At 38.5% G+C, this 16,857-nt stretch overlaps 2 protein-coding genes across 2 annotated transcripts in view; one reads left to right on the top strand and one right to left on the bottom strand.

Moving 5' to 3' along the window:
• The window catches only part of LOC131787205 (matrilin-4-like), a 402,738-nt gene that overhangs the window by 351,252 nt on the left and 34,629 nt on the right, over window positions 1–16,857 (top strand). The window lies entirely within an intron of this gene.
• LOC136282175 (polycystin-1-like protein 2) lies at window positions 1,795–7,909 on the bottom strand. The gene is made up of 6 exons (XM_066169496.1): window positions 7,835–7,909; window positions 6,918–7,625; window positions 6,048–6,284; window positions 4,660–5,970; window positions 3,966–4,134; window positions 1,795–3,457 (listed from the first exon to the last, which is right to left on the bottom strand). Exons 1-6 carry the CDS (start codon window positions 7,907–7,909, stop codon window positions 1,971–1,973), a joined length of 3,987 nt encoding a protein of 1,328 aa, XP_066025593.1. The 3' UTR covers window positions 1,795–1,970.

The raw sequence follows: 16,857 nt of genomic DNA, 5'->3' as shown, positions 1-16,857 counted from the left end.
ATCGTCGTTTGATACTTGCTTCAGTTTGTAGTTCAGATCACGTTTCGGTAAAACGATGACTTTGGCATTCATCGCTTTAAAACTTTCGCGCCAGTTTATCGCTTTGAATAACATTTCAAAGTGTTCGTATCCTTTAAATTATTTCTTTTCTTATCTTTGAAATGTTTAGGGAGTATGTTTTGCCTTGAAAGTTTTCAAATGAAAGCTGACGGCGTGAGCAAGTTTCTATCATTCTCTCTTCAGTTAACTATCGCAGGGTTTTCCTTATCAAAATCGCGCTTTGTCGAAGATGTATTGTTTTACCCTAAGAAATAAATGTGGCCTTTCCCAAAATTGAAATAAAATAAGATTGAATCAGCGATGTTTATGTTTACATTAAGTGTGGCGCAGTAATTTGATTTTGACAATCACTCAGCTAACTCCATTTTACCCATGAGTTTGGGATCACTCAAGGTAGTGTGGATGCATTTCTGTCGGTAGAACTGTTGTAAACATTGTATTAAGTAGTGACAAAAATTAATGATTTCCTGTGGGCGAGAATGATTGTTTGGGTGAAGTTATGGTGGTAATTGATCCTCTTTTTGCTGGGATGCATAGGGTTTGATGATTCTAATGTGTATCTTCTAGTTTTCAAAATTGCAATTTTGTATTATTTGTAACTGTTTACCATATGTATTCCTCTCTTCCTCAACCCCTCCAAAGTTGAAAGAGGTAAGTCTATTCTCTCCCCTACCCATACCCAGGACTGGTCCCTAAATCCCCTCGAAGGAACTCTTCTACAGCCAGTGCTGAAGAGTTTTATTACAGTTTTGGCTAAACCTATATTAACATTATTTATGTGTGGATAACACTCCTGTTTCCACCACACTTTAAATCATCGACAAGACCCCTCCACCATTCAATGTTGCCCGTTGGGAGCTAAAGGTTCATGGAATCACAAAAAGTTTTGTTTTGTTTTGCTATGTTTTTATGGGGTGGGGGGGAAGAGAGGGGAGTTTCTGGGCGAAGACTTTAACTTAAAATCAACATTGAAGTGATAGAGGGTTGAAAAGGCCAACGAGTCAACAATTTTGTCACCGACTGTAGTTACGGTAAAAACAAAACACCTCTCGTTTGATGCTTTAATCAGTAATCGACAACGAATTAGTGAAATCGATATTTATTAGTCAACGCACGACCTTCATGAGCAAAGTGTTTATAAATGGGATTACCACTTTGCTTTAGCAAGTGGAGTAGAAAAATTTCTTAATGAAGTGATCTTCAACTGGCATTGTTCTCTGTGGCTAATTGGGGCTTATGTTAATAACCTTGGTTGATGGGGTTGTGCCACACCTCAGACACTGGGCTAACACTCTAGAGCTGGAGGGTAGTTGAGCGTCAAAACATGACTATGGGGGAAAGGGCGCAGTTGACTTCGCGAAAACCTGGTGGCTAGGTATTTCGAATAAAGACAGGCACCACCCGCCTTTAAGCCGGCATCAACGTGATGCCCAACTTCAAAGCTCAACCGGAATCGGAAACCACATCAAGAGGGAACGCAATATGGAGCCAATGAACCTCAAAGACCATTTTACCATCTCAACCCTATACAGGAACTTGACTGCTTGACACATGAAAGGCCACATACCGGACATCTTAAGCAAGTAGTCAATACTCAATCAGAGCAAAACTGTTTGTTTAATTAACATGTTTTCCTAATAGTCACATATTTTGTCACTTAAGGTATTTGCCGTCGTGTGCGCATAACTATAGATCCTTTTATGATGCAAAAACTAAGTTACACTTCTAATCGATTATGACAGTCGACAATGACGAAACCTCGTTCATTTCGTTTGATAATTTTTGTGTTGGAAATATTCCCTCAATCCTTACTTATAAGATACAGTTACCTAAAAGAAAGACATTTAATAATATCTACACTTCCAAGAAAAGAAAACTAAGCTAACTTCTAAAATAAGACATCTCTGCATTTAGGGAAGATCTTTTGCTTTCTTTTCCGAGTCACGCACCAAAGGATTTATCATTAATAACAAGAGGTCATTTAAGTCATTTTCCTCTTTCAAATAATCAGCCTCCATGTATTCTGTTCGCTGAGTGAGAACAGTCAGTCTTTTTTCAACTTTTAGCATTCGTTCCTCTGTACATTGGATAATACTTTCAGAATTTAAACAGAATGGCTCTGCTTCAGAAAGGCACATGTTGGCGAATGTTGTCTCATCGCAAAACAACTTAAACTCAGTCCGATTACTTCCCTCGTGGAAAATGTCCATTAAACGCTCCTCAATAAAACGTGCCATTTCAAGCTCTTTTGCATTTTCCTCTGCGTTTGTTTTTGCGTCACCGTATGATTCGTTGAGGACAGAAACAAGCATATTCATAAGAAATATAGTTGTGGATATACAAAACAAAAACGCAAACGTCGGCCCAATGAAGGGTTTGTCCCTTCGAAGAGCGTCCATTGGGACTGCTTTTCCCAACAGGAATTCGAATTGAGACATGACTGCGTTGAGGTAACTAGAATACTCTAATACCACACCACCAAAAAATTGCATACCTGTTACAACAAATGCATTGAACACGATCAGAAAAAAGAGCACATACGAGAGTTGATAGCCTACGGATTGGCGAAAAGATGAAAACAAGTATATTACGTGTGGGTTAAAACGAATTAGATTCAGTAGCTTGACTGTCACCATAAAAACAGCCATAGCAATAGACGCATTTTCTAGGTTAAGCCAATTTAACGCTGTGTGGAAATGAACAATTTCATATGGATTGGCTTGAATAGATTTGATAGTGTTCAAAATGCTTTTAGCTCTGATCATGTAAAATGCTACAGAGGCTACAGAGAAAATAATCATAAAGAAATCCACCATGTTCCAAACAGACTTGAAGAAACCTAGGCGTTGCTGATAAAGGTGAACTAACATAACTATGAAATAAAAGAGGACCATTGCCATGAAAAGAAACTGGCCAATCAAGAAAAACATCAGAGCTCCTGACTCAGTGCTGTACAACTCCAGTGTTTCAATTCTCCTTGCAGTGTAGGCTGCACCAGTAGCTAAGGCCTCGTAAAAGTACGTGGCAACACTAATCAAGTTTGTATTGACATTGAAAACAGCAAACTCTAGAATTACAGCCCGAGTTTGGCGATCAAGCCATCCATTAGTAATAGTCTCGTTGAGGACGCCTTGTGCAGTGCTTTCATCGTATCCCATGACTGCTGCATAACCACCCCCTTCATAAGAGTTGTAAGACGCTAGAATGGGATCGTTGCGAAGTTCTGCTGCTGATTGATATCGCCAAGGCTTAGGGCAAATTTGGAGAGCATTGGGCCACGAAGTATTGAGGGATAGAGGTATCCAACCTGGAAGGCTTAGCAAAGTTGTGTCCTCATTTTCTGGAGAATAGTCGTAATAACAATCTGCTATCATTTTAGGGAGTGATCTGCAGGATTCTTCAAATAAAAAAAAAATTGGAATAAATTACTTTAAGATTTGCATTTTTGATAAATGATGATAAAAAGAAAGAGAGAAGGAGAAAAATGCTGGCAAAAGAAAAAAAAAAACACGCCAATGAAGTTTCTTGATATCGGGTTAAAAATCTGTGGTTCTAAAAATGCTTTTGAGTCAAGTCATGAGTAGCGAGTTGAAATGTATCAGCAAACAAGTACATGTTCTTTTATGCCAATGCCTTATTTTCTAGAGCCTGTAGTAGTGTAGTTGTATAATTTAGTATGTAAGTTAGGAGCCTTTTGATTTCCAGATCACTAGACATGCACTTATAGTTATTTGAATTAATTAAGTCACTATGACATTTTCCTATTTAAACAAGCATTTTGCAATTGTATATTAAGGATATTTTTCCCACCAATTTAGAATCTCCATTGTCTATCGTCACTGTAGAAATTGTCTTTGTGATAACCTGTTTGTTTAAGAAAATGATATATTCTGATCTAAGTTTACTTTTTTTAATTCTGAGCTGTCGCAACCAGGGCATTCCCACTAATACCGACATCTTGTTCCCGATATACACATCGTTTTCCTCTTCAAGTCCGTTGTACCACGCCTGATTATAAATGTTTAATATGAATTCGTTCCTTAACCATGCCTCTAATATGTGCGCATCCTTTACCTAGAATAAAGAATAAGAACTTAAGATCCAAGGACCTGTCAAAAAGATAGAATGTGTAACTCGCATGATCGCATGATTATTAAACAAACGAAGAAGGAAAGGTAAAGCAATAAATCAAAATACAGGAACGAAGCGAGAGGGGGAAAGAGACTCGCCGTCAATCTTTAATGCAAATAGCAAACCGTGAATAACAAATGAATAAATAAAAAAATTCAAACGCCTACCTCATTCAAAAGCAAACTTAAATATGAAATCCATAGTAACATCGCTATTACCTTTTTGCAAAGGTAAAAGTCATTATTTATATTCACCAGAAACATGCATAAATTAGCCTGCTCACTTGCTATCGCTAGTTGTGGTATTGCGACGGACTTTAATACCTATTTCTCTTTTAAACATCCACCAGTCTGTAATCTTTCACTGATATAAGGATCGATTGCCAGGCGAAATAGCTTTTGAATACTGTCAAATATTTTACAACTGCGGACAAAAATCATTTTTATTCATCGAGAAACATAATCTTACCAGATTAAACTTATTGAATCGATTTCTCGTCTCGGTGGTCATCAGAAAACGATTTCCGTTCTTGTTTCCATAAGATACGATGGCCAAAAGAAAGACAAATATTAAATGCAGAATAATGTCTCTTGTCATACTTGTCAACTGCGCTTCTTTTTTAGATCTCTCCCTCATCTTTTCCCGCTGATATTTCTTAAAGCGCTGTTTGGGATCATCGCAGGAAAAATCTATCTCAATTGCGTGTGGATCGGTAGCAGTCTCTTCTTCTTCTTCGCATTTGCCTTTGTTCTTTCTTGTCAGGAGAAAGGAAATGACGATGACGGCTAACATAACCTTCGTGGGCTGCACAACGAAAATATCTTGTCCATTGGAAATTAGAATAGAAGCAAGCCACTGCTCAGAGGTTTCTTTTCCCCACATTAGACTGTAAAACAGCGTAAATGTTGCTGCTGCCATTGTCGTACAGAAGCAAAGAAACCAGCCCATATAAACAAAAAAATTGGGAAGCAAACAACCGGTGTCCGTTATTTCATCCAAAAGTCGTTGGGCCTCGTCTGTTACTTGGTATTTTTCACTCCTTTTCTTCTTCCGTCTGCTAGACTTAAACAGGAAGGCAATTATTATGTTTATTGGTGCAATGATAATGCCACTTTGTACTCCGATGACTATCTGTTTCCAAGAAAACTTAAAAGGCCCAACTTGTATCGCACCATCGGATTCACCACCAATGTTATAGAACATGGCATTTGCTATCATTGCACTAAACAGAACTGAAAGGCAACATGAAGCTCTTTGCACACGTGTGAAGGTACTGCTACATGCTTTTCCAAACACTGACATCCACAAGTGACTGTCGGCAATTTTTCTGGCAAAGCGCGAACGAACCTGAGCGGAGAAGGCAGAGTAAGATTTGCTGTCCACAGTAACCTCTATTTGGCCGTCGTCTTTTTCCAACGCAAGCCATCTATTTATAGGGAAAACCCACCTTTCTCCGGTCTGACGGTCTTGTATAACTACGGTTTCTACAAACCAAGATGGATTATCACCCGAATTATCGTGATCCAAAGTAATTTCTTTTAAAGGGCCGATGGATTCTTTCAACACGAGCACAAAGCTGTTGATACTCCCACGTCCAAAAAGCTCGCTCCTCTCCCCTTTATCCCTCAATGGAATTTGATTCTGCTCATAATTTTCGCCCTTTATACTGATGGTTATGTTAGCTGTTGTTGCTGAATGTTTCCAAACGCCGGTGCTTATAACCATATCGTAATAATAGGCTCCTTCTTTCACAAGTGGTATCAATTTAGGTGGGCAAATCTAAAAAAAAAGCAACAACAACATTCAGAGATCAAAATAATTCAAATTACACGTCTTGCAGGTTAAGATATGATTACCTTGTCTGCATCTCTCTTGTCGGCCCTCCTTGCAAAGATTAAGATAACGAGATACAGAAGGAAAAAACAGGCAATTGTCACAAGTACTGAAATATTGCCACTTTCAGCAAGGTTTGAAAACTCAGTAAAAACTTTGTCGAAGTCAATTGGGTTTGGTGCTTGGATGAAGTTTCCACCAAAAGATGTTAAATGATTGCAGAGACATTTGAGATGGGTGGTGTTCGAGTCTTGGCTTACCTTTAACAAAAAGAAAAGGAATCAATTTAGCGAAAGAATTGAACATTATACTGTGCTTTAGCGCATAGCACACAAGGGATTAGCAGTTTTCGTGTGCGTTAATTAGCTATTTCGAATGTCAATAGCAAGTACTATTCATCTTCGAGCAGTCGATGATGCAAAAGTGCGGGTCAAGAGTTCGTTTTCCTACCATTATTTGGTATAATGAAAGAATCAGACTACTTCTTCTGTATCTGTTTGATATATATTAAAACAATTATCCACCTCGACTTTTGTAAATTATTGTTTCAAAATTAAACTCAAGCGCGATCTTAATTAAATTAGCAAACTTTAATCCCGAGCTGAATTGGTAAATTGCTTTAGTAATGAATACTGAGACACGTTGGCCACAAAAGAGAAGACAAAAAAGCAAACAAGTTGATTAATAGTTTTAATGCTAAATTTATAGCTAATTCGCATCCAAATGTTAAATCTGAAATGTTCATACCAAAAAATCCCTCTCGTAGATATGTTAAGAATGACTAATCGGTTGCTATCGTCATTGAAGGGAGGCAACAGTGACAATTGCATGAGGGATTTTATTCGGTAAAGCTTACTTAGCAGCAGAAAATTTATGCAATAATTTATTTTTACCCGGCAACCTTCCGCGGTCCACTTTTCTGTGTTCTCTGACCAATATAAACAACTCGACTGAGTGATGGTCAAAGTGTAGTTAGCGTCTGTGTCTGGATCATATTTCGGAATCACAGAGCTAAGAAATCCTTTTGGTGGTGGATCTTTTACGCCCACACACGACCGTCTTTCGCGACGATTTCCAAAACAGGATCTCCTCTGCCTGGAATGTTGACTTTCATTCTTAGGGCTTTTAAACAATAAGCCCGCGTAGAGGAAGCCTGGCTTAAAAGGGATCACTGTAACCGAGCTATCTCTGATAGAGCAAGTTGCATTAGCATCTGTTTGGTTGTTACACGTTGATGTAAACGCTATTGTAAAATTGTGGTCAAAGTCATTTATCGTCGGTCTTTTTCCAAATTTTATGAACAGACTGATTTGTAATCCTGCTTTGGCTATACCCAACTTAAGAGATACAGGAACATTGGCTAGTTCTGCGTAATAACTTCGAACTGAGATTTCATTTGGCTTAAGAAAGTTATGTTGTGTCCCGTTGGTGGAGTTTTGAGATGGACTTGAAATGGGAATCAAGATCTCAATGTCATTGTCAAGGTTTGAAACATTTATCTTTTCCGCGCTATTGCTTTTAAGCTCAAGACTCGTGACGCGTGATTTGATTTTCTTGCTGCTATTGTCCCAAGTGAAAGGGTTAAAATCAACAGCTTGCATCTGAAAGAGAACACGATTTGGTGTTAGTAATTTTACTGAAGAAGGTTAACTCCAGAAGATTTGCTCGCATACATAAATTGGTGTAAACAGATTTTGTCATTTTATCATATTAATTAAGTACACGTGGAGACAAGAAAGTGTAATTACAAATTAAGGCAGCGATGACTCGAATCATTCTTAAGTGAATTCGGATAAGAATGGCATTATACCTTTGCATTTATCTCTCCACCACCTATATTTCCAAGGCTGCTCGGGAGCTTAAATTTACTTGGTCCATCTCCCATGCTGAGTCCTTTTGCATCATTAGCTGTGACCTTTTTCAGCGAAATTGCCAAGTTTGGAGTTTTTAGGACCAGATCTTCTGATGGAACCAAGCGGCCAAAAAATGCATCACTCATGTTGCTCAGTTTTTCTGAGGCCTTCTTCACGAACTGAAAGGAAAGTCAAAGAATGATGTTCGGTCACTTGATGACGTAGTTAATTCGATGACTTTTCCACTTTATTAGACCTCATAAATCTTAGTTCACAATTCTTCTTCGCTGCCTTCATTAGCCTCGCCGTTTTGTACGCTTAATGTAAACCCTATTGCCTAGAATTAATTTATCCTGAATTGATGGCGAAAACGAAATTCCAATAAGGAAATGTATGCAAAAAGGACTGATCTCCATGGTAGTCGTACTTGTAACTGTAGTTGTGATCTTTACCTCTGGAGAGGGTGGGGTTACTGCCGAGTCTGTGTCGTCCTGACTTGAGCCGGCAGCAGACTTAAGAACATTTGTGAGGCAGCCTGTAACACTTGTAGCAGTTTGTTCTAACTCCGGTGTGAAAGGCTCCTCCGGATCATTAAGGGTGGAAATCATCATATTAGCTGTACTATCAGTCAATTGCATCGTTAATTCCTAGGGAGAATAACACCAATGCGTCATATGCCTCACTGGAATTAAAATTGTACAGAAAGATTGGTGGATTAGATAATTTAGAACATTCGCAAAATTCAAATGCATGTATGTTTTCAAAATACCAATTATGAGTTACTGAAAAATAATAGAGATTTCATTTCTTACGATTCGCCCGGGAGGATAAGCTTGTTGCTTAAATCCGTTACAGATAAAAATATTTCATATATTTTCGATCAGATGCATCGTGTTCTAGAGACAATCTGTCACTAATGGTTCTCATCTTTGGGTTTAAAGATGAATTTATGTTGATAAAAGGATTTAAAGAAAAAAAAAGTGGCATACCATATTGTTGTTGTTGCTATTACCGCCACCGTCTGCCTCCACTCCCATGGCCAAGCCTACTACAGACATAACCAAGCGAGACATTTCAAGATTCTCTGGTGTTATAGCTGTAAACTTCGATATCAATGTGTTGGAAATCTAGCAACAAAAAGAAATGGCGCGCATCATTAACAAATCGAAACGGCTTTGACTGTGCTCTGTTCTGTTGTAAAGCTCGCAGAAAGCGGCTAGAGCACGAAAGAGGTGTAGGGAGAAATATGAGTTTTAATTGAGTGTTTCTCTCCACTTCTTGAGTGGTCTGGCCACATCCTAACTGCTTTAGAACAGAACAGACCACCGTGAAGTCTTTTCTATTTTTTCATGATGAAAAATCCGTTCAAACTCCCCACGCATCTCTTTCAATTTTAAAAGCAAACTTCATTTCCAGAGCGAAAAGAGAGTCGTCAGCATACTGTATACTCCTAGAAAGCACGCTACTATAAGCAATCAGAATCCGTGTTAGGATGGTTCAAATGATGTTTAAAAGAGACAAAAGCTGTCAAAAATATTAAACCGTCAAAGTTCACAATATGAAATAGTTTACAACCTTAAATAGATCGGTAGGTCGAATTTAACACTTTTGCTTGAAGTTTTTTAGTCTCTAGTTGTTACGAGTGTCGATGTAGAGCAGGGTTGTTCCTAGACAAAACTCAGGATCGTAGGTAACAGCAACAAACTGGTTTATTCCCACGTAGCTGACTTCTCGTCTTTACAGCACTAAGCATCTTCACAATTTTCTCTCAGTGTTGATGAAACTGTCGCTCTTATATACATAAAGTACAAGGATCTAGAAACTTCTCTAAAGAACTAAATTTAGTAGATTAACACGGTTTCTAAATTTGAATAACTACGTAAGAAATAGAACGTTCCAGAATGTTCTTTTTACCAGAAGGTTACGTCCAGATGACTTCGAGTTCTATACTGTTCTATAGAATGTTCTAAGACTTAACTTAGACAATTTTTCGTAACACTAGTACAGAAACTGAAAGTTAAATGTTCAGTGAAATCCGGCCGAACTGTTGCTCATAAAAACACGCAATGTTTTTGACATGTCAAGTAGAAAACAAACTACTCAAGGCAAGCTCAAAGGTGTGTTTTACGATTCAACGACAGCTAAATTCACTGGAACATGAGGATTCCACTGGATGACAGCGCCGTAAAACTCGGCTGTTGTGATTGATGTGGCCTTCCACTTAACGCATCTACTCAACGGATCGGAACTGGATATCATGGCAAGCTCTTAATTATTCACTCGAAGGGCGGCTGACGTAATTTTTGAGGTTTGCTTCATTGCGATGACCGGAGATCGCCGCTATGAGCTACCCGCGATAGACCTCAGCATGGTCGCAGTCACTCAGACACCTTTATGCTCAGTATGACTTTTAATCGTTATGACAGTAAGGCTATATTTTTCATCATTCTTGTTTTGTTCTGTTTTGTTTTTAACAGGAAACTTTCTATACTGTGAGAGTGTTGACGTGTTTGGTTTTTATTATCGTCCGTAAGCTTACAATCTAATTGAGCATGAAAAACTTAAATACTCGGACTGTCCCATTCGTTTTCTCTTTGAGAATTTTCTTCTCTGCTTATGTCATAATAACGTAAATTACGGCGCTTGGCATTTTTACAAACCTTTGTTTTTATCTCCTATTATTACTCGCCGGCTCGCTTGCTCCGAAATTTCACCTTCAATTCACGAAAAAAAAAATAGCTAGACAAAAGTCCGAGAAATGGTCGGACATAGACAATTTGGCAGATGGTGTGACGGCGTGTCAGCCTAAGCAGAGCTCTGTACTTTGTACTCTGATAGAGCACGCTCTCTCAGCCAATGACAGCGCGCGTTATGTTCGAACTTTATCATAAAACGAATAATTGCACATATTTTAAGTGTGCCTTAGGAAATAAATGAACGAAAATCGGAATGGCTACGTGTTCTAAGAGAAAACATAAAACTTAATTCCGAAAGTTTAAGTGTTGTTGCCGACTGTATTTGAGCAATTTCATTAACTTACCAAAGCTATGTCGTTAGGGTCCAATTCTTGTCCACATTCAGTTTTTTCATTTGCAGACTTGAAAACGGATATACCAAGTTGAACAGCTTGGCTGAGTTCACCCTTGTTGAGATATTCATCTAGCTTGTTACCTTCCCCGACTACAAAACCTTTTAACTTGATTGCAACTTCGTCTGGTGATGAAGCACATGGATCAAGGCCAGATGATGGCCTTACCTGCAAGGGATAAGTGAGATATATCGTAATATTTTCGTAACTGGAATATCTTTTTGGCGTTTGAGTTAAACTTTTAGCCATTACTGGATCCAAGCGCCGATGAGATAGAACTGGATGAAAAAAGGTTAGCGAGCCCACAGAAAAAATTTACCGTTTTAAAAGAGTTTGTAAACAGCGTTAATAAATCAAATTGGAAAATGCAAAGATTTCAAGTGACGTTTTTATGAATCGCGTAAATAGTTATTTTATTCAAAAACTTCCCCTTAATCAATTGCAGTACCTTGATGAGTAATTTCTCTACAACAGATACTCCAACCGCATTCTTAATAACAATAGTGACTTGTTGGTGGAAATCTTCGTTCGGCAATCCCACAGGTAACACTGTCGAGACAGACGAGGGTGACGTGCCATAAGATATAGGCTCCTCTCCAAGTGCAAATTCATATGTCAGTGGTAGGCTCGTATCCTGCCAATCGAAGCACTTAAAAGTAAACTCAGTTTCCAGTGAGACGCCTTCAGAAACCGATGGCGCGCAGTAACCATTATGCGGCTCTCCAGCGGTTTCAAAGAGGAGCACAGAAAGCCCGTATGCTCCTTTCAAAGATGTTACTAATAATGTTAGATTATACTTCGATTTGGATTGTAATGAATTTTTCTTGATTATCATATTGGTAGAATTTACAGCAGTTGAAGTCATGTTGGGTAAAATAGGTATATTTTCCCAATTGTCTGAACCGTTAAGGATGGACAGACGCCATTCGTAAATAGATCCATTGCAAGGAGAATTAAGACACTCTGATGTCACCCGAAGCTTGTTTGAAGCAGACACTATCGCACCACAATCTAGAAAGCATCTGGGGAAAAGAAACGAAAAAAGGAATAGCAACATACGAAAAGCTGTAAAATCACTAGTAAATGGGACTTAATTAACAGAACTCCATCAATTTCAAAAGTGAAAACACAGCTTTTGTAAATTGGCGAATTATCCTTTCAAACCACCACCTGCTCGTCTTTAATAGAGCAAGTCCGTAATAGTTTCGGGGTAGTTTTATCAAAGCACGATTAGCTTTTTTGAGTTCTACGTACAGCTAGATATAGGTTAGGCGAGACTTCAGAGTGAAATAATCATTTAAACGTTAAAAGCACTTTTCTTTTACTTCTCTACTTTTTTAGCAGGATTGTCATCTTTACTCTTTCATAGAAACGCTGCATAACTTTCTTAGGGTCTCCCTTTCCAGTTAAAAGAACGTTTACTTCTGGGAAGCTTTGTTTTGATAAGTAAAAGCAAACTTTTTTTTTAAAATGTACATATTTCTGAGAGCTTTCCTTTCCCGATTCCTTGAGTATTACATTTTCTCTAATTACCAGTCAACGGTACATAGCAATCACCTGAGGGTCACCTGTGGTACCTCTCCTTCAGCTATTTCAAAGGACATTTCGGCATAGGAACTTCTCACATCCTTGGACACTGTCAGCCGTAGGAAGAAGGTCCTATTGATCTCAAGTTTACTTGTATCAATAGAAATGCTTCTATAGTTTAAGTCTCCTTTGTTTTGAAAAGAACCGAAACAAGTGTTGCTTACAGAAGCGTCACTCCGACAGGACCAACTGAAATTGAGCCCGGTATGTATTCCAGGGCCAATATCTGCGTCGTAACTTAAAGAGCCATTCACGGTGACGTTTTGCTTGGACCCCCACCGTACACTGCTTCCCCCATCAAGAATGGCTCGCACGGGGGCTGAAATAACCTCAATAAAGCCATAATCAAAGGCGTTGAGAATTTTTGGGGATCCTGGATCTCCGACTGCAAGCGTAGCATTGAATTTGACTTGATAGATACCAGCAGGTATGGATCGTTTGTTTATCGTCCACTCTGTCGTTCCTTGACTAACTTTAGTTCCTGATGCTGACTCTGAGGAAGCTAGCTCCATTTCGCTAACCACACTCCATTCAAAGGTACTTGTCAATACGGTTAAATCTTTGTTTAGACCCTGTATCAGGGCTTCTTGGACACTTTTGACTGAACGCTGCACAGGTGTGGCATGATACTTGTCTTTTGAAATGTTTTTAATGGTCACTGAGAAATCTCCTGAGGATGATATAGTTAACAGAGTTTTTCGCATCATTTTTCACCACCATAGAAAAGAAACGTTTGTAACATCGGTTTAATTCTTGATTAATTTACCTATGTTTTACATCAACTTCAATATTTTAAAATAACACCATGGCTACCATTTCAGCAATCTTTGTTCAAGGTCTAGATAAAATCGTGCATTTTACTTAATGTCTCTTGTCCAGGGTTTAAAAGATAATAAACTGATGATAATAACGAATTTTCGGCTAAATATTATTTCACTGTAATTTGACATGTATCTTACCAACGGGCTCACATGACACCCCATCACCAATGTAGTTTTTTCGACACTCACAGCTGAAGGATCCTGGATTGTTAAAACAGTGAGCAGCTCCATGACAGTTATGAGCTGATATTGCACATTCATCGATATCTATAGAATCATAGAAACGAGCGTGAATTTCGCGGAGTTTAATTGTTTGAGGTTCACCAATAAACCTCTTCATCAGTTGCTTGAAACTAAAGAAAAATTGCTTCCTTAAACCTAGCAATGTATGGCCATAATAAATGAGAGGCAACGCCTGATTATGGTACCTGAACATGGAAACATCTCTCACCTACACAAGTTGTGCCATTTCCTTCATACCCTGCAATGCATGTACAGTAAAAAGATCCAACAGTGTTGTTACAAACAGCCAATTGGTCACAGTTGTGCACATTTGTGGTACATTCGTCGATATCTGAACGAAAGAAGAAAAGAACTGAGAGTGAAAAAAATATTTTTTTTAATGTTAAAGACGCCATTGGTTATCAAGATTAAATGTACCTGCCCTATGACAAAAATATTTCGGCTAAAACAGACTTCTCTAGTAATGATCGTAATTCAAACTAGTGAGTTTCCCCCGGTGCTGTTTGTTGTAGTGATTGGTGAAATGTAGAAAAGGGAACGTAAAAATTTATCTAAGTAACCTTAGATCGCCGAGTGTTTCAAATAACTTCTTCCTTGTTTTGCATCATATGGACAATCCACTAGATGACCCAAAATATGAGACTCAAGGTCGTGTAGTTTTATATTCACGTGATAATATACATTTCAAAGAGTAGTACGTACCCAGACAGCTCACACCATCTCCTGAGTACCCATATACACAAGTGCAGTTATATGAGCCAAAAGTGTTGTTACACAGAGCATTCACGTCACAGTTGTGTTTCTGATCCTGACATTCATCTTCATCTAAGAATAAATAGAAATGGGAAAATGAATATCCATTTCTTGAGTATAATCAACGTCATCATCATTATCATCATCATTATCATCATCGTCACCACGTATGCTTGTACTTATGGCCTAAAATAGAACTATCTTTATAGCTGTGAAAACAAAATATGAATGGGAGTATCGGCCAAGACAGTGGATCAAAAACAATGACGTTGGAAATCTTGCCGGATTTGATGAGAGCGTTTCACTAACGATAATTTGTGGTATTTCGAAAATTTGCTTCACCTCTAGCTATTTCCACTTAGTATCTCTGGAAGAAATTCGTCATGGAAAGCAAACTGGGCTCAAAGTTAATGACCCGAGTTTAAGTCTGCCCTACTTGATTTTAAGTTTAATCATTAATTAATTCAGGATAGGGATCCAGCAAGACTGTTTCGCACACAAAGATTGCCAAGCTAAAGAAGTCCAAACTTTATTAGCCTATTATCAGCTACTTAGATGGCTCTGTTGAGTCTGAGAACACGTTTCTACTTTCTATATTTCCAAAGATGCAACGTTAACTATTTTCAATGCTCACCTAAGCCGAAATTTTTTACTCTGTCTATTTGCTCGGCTGTCAGTGCACCGTCATAAAACTGTATTGCGGTGATTCTCCCAGTAAGAAATGTGGTATGCCCCTCCATTACACCCACACTGACGTTATCCTGAGTAGCAATAGTGATAACCCCGATATTCTGTTGGGCGATTCTTTCTCCATTCAGCCATAAACTGGTCGTTCCAGTCTTACTGTCATAAGAGGCACCAACATGATGCCATTGGTTTATTTCCAGGGGCTGATTGATTATCACCGACTTTGTGGGCGTGTAATCTCTTTGGTGGAAGTTAGCGAACCATCCATCCAGTTTTGTCCAAATATGAGCACCCCAAACTGGAAGTTTTCCACCATAATGAAGTACTGGCGCGTTTACTGCATTGTCAAGGTACAGCCAAAATAACCATGTAATGGAGTTCGAGATGTCTAATCCTCCCTGAACATTTGGAAACTCAATGTAGCTGTTGGCATTCCCATGAAATTGATAAGAGCCACCTTCGTCAGCATTTGGACCAGTCGTTAAAGATACTTCTCCAGGAAAACCTGGAGGTTGTTTATTGTTCATCTCTCCTGTTTCAAAAAACCTGTTTAAAGGATAACAAGCTCTTGCATCCGGTATACTCACGGCTGCAATCAGAAGAAAAATAATGAAAGATTAGCATACCCATGGATAGACCTTAATCCGTCCATTTAGTACACAAACTAATAGTGGATTGACTCACATAAAGATATAATTTAAGGTTAAAGCTATGCGTCTCCTAGTAAGACACTTTTTATGGCGCTGAGGAAAGTCCTCTTCTTCCATTATCAACACTTCGTTTATCCTAAAACTAGGTCATGGCTACCTCCGACCTTATGTTGGCGTGTTAACATGCCTAAAATAAATGTATCAGTCCTGTTTTGGTGTAGCAACTGTTTATATTGCCCTTGAGAGCTCTTGAAACGTCTTTATCGAGTATTCTGTTAAACAGGCTTCTCTAGAAGGGAAATGACGAGCTTAAATTGTATAAGTTGTGTGAATTGAGGTCATAGGACTCTTAAACCAAGATGAGACTTTTAAATTGTCTGGAAAGCAATAAAAAAATTTTCAAATGTAAATTGTTAATCAAATCAAATCGGATAAACACACAGTACCTATGCAGCCATAAAGCTCTACCCGCAAAGCTACACCAACCGACCAGGCCATCGGTAGAATACGGATGAAACGTGCCGTGATTGGTGAGTGTAAGCCATGATACACAACAGTGTCCTGGTCTGCATTGCCATCAAATTCCTAAATCATTAAGCCATTTGTCAAAGTGTTATAAACAGTGCAGAAATACGTGAATGAATGAATGATTCTACAGATAAACTGGAGTATGCTCTGCGGCAAGGGTGAGTCTTACTAACAACTAAAGAAACCTTGAATGTGCTCTGTTCTGTTTTAATGCATTCAGCTTTAATCCAAGAGGCGGCCAGAGCACGAAGGGGGAAAGGGGAAACAAGCAGTCAAGTGTGTCTCCTCACTTATTGAATACTTTAGCGCTTCTTAAGAAACATAAACCATAAAAATTACTCGTTGAAAAGTATATCCACCCATTGGAATCTATATTAGAAAAAGCTCTTAGCTGTTCACTCGAGGGGCGAAAAATTGTAACATCTGAAGCTTGCTTCACTCCAGTGATGAGCTAGCCGCGATGGACCACAACATGATTGCAGTCACTCTGAGACTCTAACGATTTGTATAAATTTTAAAAATCAAGCCAGTTTGGACATATTTTCGCAATCCTGTTTTGTTTGTTTGTTTGTTTGTTTTTTTTAACACGAAACCATATATATATATATTAGGGACGTTAGCTG

Source organism: Pocillopora verrucosa, chromosome 7 (genome assembly GCF_036669915.1).
Source record: "Pocillopora verrucosa isolate sample1 chromosome 7, ASM3666991v2, whole genome shotgun sequence".
Taxonomy (NCBI): Eukaryota; Metazoa; Cnidaria; class Anthozoa; order Scleractinia; family Pocilloporidae; genus Pocillopora; species Pocillopora verrucosa.
This window is presented reverse-complemented; position numbering and strand designations above follow the sequence as displayed.

Bases quoted from the DNA above. Each gene is read 5' to 3' on its own strand.
- LOC136282175 (XM_066169496.1), bottom strand. From the start codon at position 7,909: ATGGGAGATGGACCAAGTAAATTTAAGCTCCCGAGCAGCCTTGGAAAT. The intron at 6,285-6,917 runs GTAAAAATAAAT...TTTTTGTTAAAG, and splicing joins GGACCGCGGAAGGTTGCCGG to GTAAGCCAAGACTCGAACAC. The intron at 4,135-4,659 runs GTAAGATTATGT...TCTTTATTCTAG, and splicing joins GATTCAATAAGTTTAATCTG to GTAAAGGATGCGCACATATT.